Below are 7,035 nucleotides of genomic sequence, written 5' to 3'. Positions count from 1 at the left end.
CAAAGCGCAAAGCCGCTCCCCGGCGGGAGCGCCGGCCGCCGCCCCCAGGGGCTCGCCTGGCTGCGGGGGTGCGCCCACCCGCTCCCCGGACCTCGGGCGTTGCCCGTACGCGGCTCCAACCACGCTCAGACCCGAGCAGGCCAAGGGGCGTTCAGAAGCACCGCCGCCCCTGCCTGTGTTCGCGCACGTTGATTTCCAGCTCTTAACAATACAGCGGGCACGGAAAAGGCATCGGCGCTCGACGTCCGCGCACGGCAGTTCCAAAAGCAGATGCCTACGCACTTCACACATCTGCCAGAGTCCCATTTTTCGCAATGTAATCATTGGTGTCCTTGCCAATTACGGGCCAGTTATCAATAGCCTCGTTGCTGACCCCATCGTCCTCCTGCCGCTGCCGTCAGAAGCCGCTCGAATGAAATGATCAAACTCGCCCAATTCAGTACGTGGCCACCAGCCTGAACGCAGCTGACATTTAATGCGAGTTAAAGGCCCAGGGAAGCTGACGACTGAACTCACACTTCATTCAAGGCAAACGATTGGAAATTTGCGCAAATTTCCAAGTGTGCAAAACACGGCTTCCCTCCCAGTGATATTTCTACACAAACCAGCATTTTATCAAAGATACAACTGGAAAACACTGAACACTCCCTCTTCTTACAAAGAGCGTGCTTTTAAGAATACCAATACCTGCAATTTATTGTAAACATGTGTTAACAACCCTAGGCATGCAACAGACAAGCAACACACAAAATTTTGCAAAGTTTGGCCTTACACCAGCTGCTTCAACTGCCACAGCAGAGTGTTCCGACAGATGAAGCCCATATGTACTCAACCATACACATTTCAAAAGCATTTTCTTGGGTTTGTTTTTTTTTTTTAAGAGAAGAATGAGCAAAATTATCTCATCTATATGTCAATTTCAATGTGCCAACAGCATTACGACAAAAATTAGTACTAAAATAATGACATTCTGAAAATTTTCAAATATACCAGGTACTGTAATGCACAAAACCAGGTGTGGCTTTTAGACTATTACTCGTAATAACAAGCCATTACCAAAGCCAGTGCAATAAATGTTTCAGTTTCACATTTAGCTGAAACCCAAGTGTCTCTTTGAACATCCCAGACCCATCTGCTGGCAACCTAAAGGAAAGAAAAGAAAAAGCTATTTGTGAATCTATAAACAACACAGTTTTTATATTTTTTTTTAAAGAACACACATCATTATATAAATGCTGATATAATTGCATCATGAGAGTTACAAGTAGTAGCAACAACTGCAAAATTACAGTGAAAATGAACAAGTCCTATTCGATGTTAAAATACATGTTTTTGCTTCACAGTAAAGCTTCCACCCCAATAGATCAAAAAATCTGTACACCAAAAACTCAATCCTCTCTCACGTTCACTTGTTAGCACCTTAGCATACTGCAACAGCACCCCTTCAAAAGCAACATTAACAGACATTAGTTTTGGAAACATACAACTAAGAAGTCACATCCCCGACTCCTCCACTTCCAGCTTACTCCAGTCTACTTGTGACCATTTACTGGGCTCTCAGCTTTTTCGATAAAACTGTTTTCAAAGCTAAAAATGTGTGAATTGACTGCTGGAATAAACATATTCCTCAGGAGAAAAAAGTTAACTTGGACCATTTCAGTAATCCATTTTAACCCACAGCTCCTCAAAGTACAACTTCAGAGGCAGCTGTGGGACAGCACCAGAACAGTCAGTAGATGCAGGCCCCTCAGACTGGCTTCGTTACTGAAGCTGGCAACCCTTCAAACATTGTTTCACGTAACCCACTAAAAACAGGTATGGCTTCATCAGGTTTGAAGAGCTGATGATGAACATTCCTAAATAGAAGTGCTCTCTGACACTTGGCAAGATACCTAAAAGTATTCCGAATGCCCAATGGGAGCTTGCAATACATGTAAATTTATATACAACGCAGGAAAATCTACAATACTTTTCTTTCGGGTGTGCCAAGTTCAGATCACTAATGTTAATTTGTAGTCCCAGGAGCATGTTTGGTGGCAGCTACAGTTGAAACAGTTTCCATCCCTTTCCCCACCACCTGTTCCTTTCCATGTCACCCCACGCTACAACTGCACAGTATTTCGTGCTAGATGTGATGACCCAACAGGAGATCAAGTACACTGGAAAAAGAAAATACACTGCAGTCACACAATTGTACTGGCACGGCACACAGCGGAAACAACTGGTTGACAGGGAAGAGCAGCATGGGCTGCTTACCACTGTTACTGAACTCAAAAAGAAGACAACCTTCACAGGGTTAGGTAGAATCACAGCAGTACCTTAAATGGTCACCTGGCATACTACTCCCCATAAAGAACCTAAAGGCTTCAAGACCACCTCAAACTAGTTAAGCTGCTGAATGCGGATGAACGCCTTGGAGATAACATACGGTTCTAAAAATTATTTTCAATTTGCAAAAGATATCATGAATAATTTGTTTGCTTACATTTATTGCCTGACCTGCCTTTTCCACAATTAGTACTGATACCACGTACTTGTAACGGTCAAAGTCCAATTCCTTCACAGCCTTTAATATTTCTTCTGAGATTGAAGCACACAAGGAGGGACTAGAAACTCCATCGTATTTGGCTTGTTGAAGTTTATTCTATCAAAAACAATTTTGAAAGATCTTAGTTTTCATCCTGGTAGTCTTTTGCAAAAAAACTTTTACAGTCATTTTCATTACAAGAACATTAGAAGAACTAATGAGTAGAACAGTCATTGTAAATGATGCTCTCAAACAGCAAAGGCTGCACTATTTTTACTCTAAAATGTTTTATCTGCTTCTTTAAAGTGACAAACACATCCAGCCAATCCCCATTTAACAAACAGGAGTGTATTCTTCTCCATCATTTGGGCTCAGCTCACTGGAAAATAGTGCTACAAATACCTGTTCCAAATAGCCAAGGCATGTCTTCCAGACAGTAGAATTATTATTGAAGATATAAAATAATTCCAGAGTTGGTTATAACTATTCAAGGTATCACTAAGAGCTACATATTATCTCAACAGACTGTTCTCCTTCATTTTTGCATGTGGCAGACTGTCAAGGACACCAAGTGTATTTTATGCAGGTCATGTGATACTAGTAGAGCTAACTGAAGGAGTAGAATTCCACAAATTCAAGGTCAGGATCTTTGGATAACTGGATATTTTGCAGATTAGGGTACTTTGAACTGTGCTATAGCTCAATTTGATTTAGAAATGGGTAAGAGTTTGAGAAGGTTCAGCTCCATCTTAACACCACATGCTCAGTGGCGACCTTGTGGAGGGCCTTCTGCACTTTGCAAAACAGAGCACATTCACATTACATTTGTGTGCCAAAACTTGAAGTCTGCAAACATTTATGCGTATGTTTAGTTTATGCAACTTACACTGTTCCATTAATATAATCTTTGCAAGACAAGCTACTTTTGCAATAAAATTAGACAATTAATTTTAAAAAAATACTATACCGTTAGTATCGCTTGAGCTTTGTCTCTTACTAAATAATCCCGAAATCTATTATGTGACTCCAGTCTGTATGTATTAGCATATCTTATCTTTGCCCTATTAGCTTTGAATGCCAATAGCTTAGCTTTCATTGAATCACTAAAATACTCTTCTTCCATTGGAGCCATACCTAAAGCTTCATAATTCGATTGTGTCTTTTTTCCTTTCGTCTGTGCAAAATAATAAAAAAAGTCCGCATCACATGTCAATATTTTAGCATTTAACAGTCTCTAAATAATAGTTTATGGTGTACAGTTAAGAGGAAAAAACCAATTAGGAATATGTTGCGAAAAAAGCAGAAAAGCTAGAAAATGGGTATATCTTCTTCTGGCTGTTTTGACACTACCGCTTTGACTGAAAAAAGAACAGTGGTTAACTTTGGCTCAATTTTAATTTCTTTTCCACCAAAATCCAAATTAAACGATTCTATGATGATTCTATGTTTGCATTTGAACTCATTCAATCAGACACACCATACTAGCACTCTGAATCCACTCCATTTTCCAAGTAAAAGCACACAGATATTAACATATGTGTCTAAGACTGTTAACCACAACTTCAAGCTTTTCATTCAAACAGCCTACACAAAACCCAAAATATATGCTTGGTTCATTTACTACGTAATTTTACTTGTCCTCATTCCTTGTGAGGCTACTAAACAAATGCCTTATGTATTAATGACTTGATTTGCTCATTAATTAAAAAAAGGAAAAAATATGCTCCAATTTGCAAGCTTTATAATTTTACTTGGAACTTAAAAACAGAGTAGTACTTCTTTTGGTTTGTCATCAGAACTCTGAAGATCCAAGTTTTCTACCCATCCAGCTTGTGTACTGTCATTCTCTTCAACACACATAACAAAATTTGGCCCTCTATGAATGCAAGCAGCAAGTCTGATGATGCACACAAAAGGTGTCACCTGCTGTCCTCCACAGCTGGCTTAAACCAGAACTGTAAAATGATAACAAAACAGGACAGAGACAGAAAAGCACATGGAACCAATGAGATCATAAAAAACGCTACAGACAGTGGTCTTCCATACCAGCTACCTCCTAACTAACCACTTTCAAGTTTTGCTGACTCTTCAGTCCCTTGCTCCACTTCCTGACTACAGCTAGAATTTAGGTGAGAGAAAATAATCAGTTCCTTCTCAGAAGAGCAGAAAAGAGCACAAAGGTGACATAACACCACAGTACAAAGTTTACACTAAGAAATATAGAAAAAAAGTCATACACTTATGGATAATATAAAAGTCTAATGAGAATTATTTGAAAAGATGCACTACTCAGGGGCTCACAACTCTTTCAGAGGAGTTTGAGAATAAGGGAAGCAATGCAGTTTCTTCTCTATAAAATCACTTACACATTAGCCCTGTCAACGGTGTGGACATTACCTACCTCTCCTCTGGTTCCTTAGTGTTAGATAATTCTGTTAAAAAACAGTTATACAGCCCTAGTGCAAACTGGCTGCAGGTGTTTGTTGATACCGTGCCAACAATGCAAACTCTGAACAGTACTTACACTAAAAATGCAAAGAGCAAACATATTTGCACTTAGGCTGTGGACACTCATTATCTTCTAACTGAAACTCAGATCTATGAACACTATAGCCCCTACCTGCTCATCATAGGTCTCCTAACAGAATAAAAACCACCTCAAGTCTGCCAGCTGAGCTGCTCAAATGAGCATCCCAATCCATGCCAGTGGAAATGAACCTGTGAAAAAGGTCACAATCCAAACAGCAATTCTTTGCTAACATGGTTCAGCATGAGTCACAACCCCTTCAGCCTGTAGCATTACAGATGGAAGAAAATTCATGTCTATAACACACAACTTCTAACAATGCTGTTACTTACAAGTTTAACTGCTATTATTAGTGACAGAAGTTTTCATAATCATTTCCTCATGTGCAAGAAGCCATTTACTAAAGAGGCAACCAAAAACCTTACTGATATCTCTACACAAACAGCTAATAAACAAACCTACTTCTGTATTTCACAATACAAATAGTGTGATTCCAAGTTTTAGCACAATGTTACAATTACATTTCTGCATAGTACTTGCATGCTTTGTGGAAGAATCTCTCAAAAATTCAAGAACTGACTTTGCATTTGACTATACAAAAGCCTGTTCTTGCATTACTGGACTCTATATTGGCCTAACCTTGGACATACGGAAGTAAGTATGCTGAGAGAAGAAAGCTTTTGCTATTTGAAAGAAATGCTGTTTGTTAATAAGTTTGTTTTAACAACCAATAGTTGCTTTAAAGAAACAGTTCTTGTTTATTTCTTCAAAAGAGGACACACCTCCTAACTTAGAGAACTTACAGTAGCACCCCAAGTTGGAAAGACGGCACCACCAGAGGGAGGACCACCCTTGCCTTCTTTTTACCTTCACAAGGCTTTAACAACTTCACCTCCCAATGCCTAAGGCAGCACACCAGCTGCAAGGCAGATGCAAACATGACATCTGACCAAGTAGAACGGGGACGAGCTATCCCAAATCGGATGTAAAACAGATGGGAACAGCATTTCTGATACAAGTTTTCACAAGGTCACACTCACCTTTTCATCACACACCAAGCCCCACGTTCTTCCACGCACCGCACCGTCCTCCCTAAGGACCCAAGCCCCATCCCTCCCTCCTTCCCTCGCCAGCTGAAGCGCTGCGGTCCGGGACCGGCACCCCGGCACCCCCGCCTCAGGCGAGGGCTACGGCGGAGCGGGAGGCCGCCGCACCCCCCCACAGCCCGCGCTAGCGCCTCGTGACGGGCGCGCGGCGCGGCCGTTACCACCACCGCCGCCGCCCTCGCCCTCACACCCGTTCCCTGCCCCCACAGCTGACGTGCCCGGCCGGGGGGCGCCGCCAGCCGCGGCCTCCAGCAACTTAACCCCCCGGGGCTGGGGCTGCCGTCCCGCCCCCGCCCCGGCGGCCGCTCACGCTATCTTTATCCAACAAGCCCTGGCGCCGCTTTCCTCCCTCCGGGGCGGCGGCAGCGAGCTTCGGCATCTTGGAGCGCTTCTCCATGGCTTGCGGCACGCAGCGCCGCTTTACCCGAGGGGAGAGGCAGGCGGGCGCAGCCCCCTCTCCTCCCGCGCCCGGTGAGGGGCCGCGGGGAGATGCCGCCTTCGCGCTCCGCGGCCCGGAGCAGCTGCGTGCCAGGGCGGGCCTCTTCCCGCGCGAGCCAGGCGTGACGCCGCGCGCTAGCACAGCGTCGTGACGTAGAGCGGGCGGGCCCAGCAGTAACGGAGGTAACGGCAGCCGGTCGCCGTGGCGGGTTGGGGCGGCAGGGGCGGGTTCTGTGAGCGGGAGGGGGGGATCAGGGGCTTTGGGCCGGGGGTTGCTGCCACCCTCACCCCCGCGTGGCTGTGCGGCCCCCGCCGGCCCCTGCCGGCCCCGGGGAAGTGCTGGTGCTGCGGCCGGAGGGCGGTGGGACGGGGGCAGCCCTGCCTCTGCCGCGCGGCGCTGTCGCCGGTGGAAACCCGGGACTTGTTCACGTACCCTC

At 44.5% G+C, this 7,035-nt stretch overlaps 1 protein-coding gene across 1 annotated transcript; it reads right to left on the bottom strand.

Moving 5' to 3' along the window:
* Positions 1 to 203: 203 nt before the first annotated feature.
* DYNLT2 (dynein light chain Tctex-type 2) lies at positions 204 to 6,591 on the bottom strand. Its single transcript, XM_050895200.1, has 4 exons — positions 6,471 to 6,591; positions 3,495 to 3,701; positions 2,486 to 2,644; positions 204 to 1,143 (listed from the first exon to the last, which is right to left on the bottom strand). The coding sequence occupies exons 1-4, from the start codon at positions 6,555 to 6,557 to the stop codon at positions 1,033 to 1,035; spliced, it is 564 nt and encodes a 187-aa protein (XP_050751157.1). The 5' UTR covers positions 6,558 to 6,591; the 3' UTR covers positions 204 to 1,032.
* Between the last annotated feature and the right edge of the window lie 444 nt (positions 6,592 to 7,035).

Source organism: Gymnogyps californianus, chromosome 3 (assembly GCF_018139145.2).
Source record: "Gymnogyps californianus isolate 813 chromosome 3, ASM1813914v2, whole genome shotgun sequence".
In the NCBI taxonomy this organism is placed as follows: domain Eukaryota; kingdom Metazoa; phylum Chordata; class Aves; order Accipitriformes; family Cathartidae; genus Gymnogyps; species Gymnogyps californianus.
Note: the sequence above shows the minus strand (reverse complement) of the source record. Positions and strands in the feature narration are given on the sequence as shown.

Bases quoted from the DNA above. Each gene is read 5' to 3' on its own strand.
- DYNLT2 (XM_050895200.1), bottom strand. From the start codon at position 6,557: ATGGAGAAGCGCTCCAAGATGCCGAAGCTCGCTGCCGCCGCCCCGGAG. The intron at 2,645-3,494 runs GTATAGTATTTT...TGTTTTTGATAG, and splicing joins AAGCTCAAGCGATACTAACG to AATAAACTTCAACAAGCCAA. The intron at 1,144-2,485 runs GTAAGCAAACAA...TCTTTCCTTTAG, and splicing joins AGGCAGGTCAGGCAATAAAT to GTTGCCAGCAGATGGGTCTG.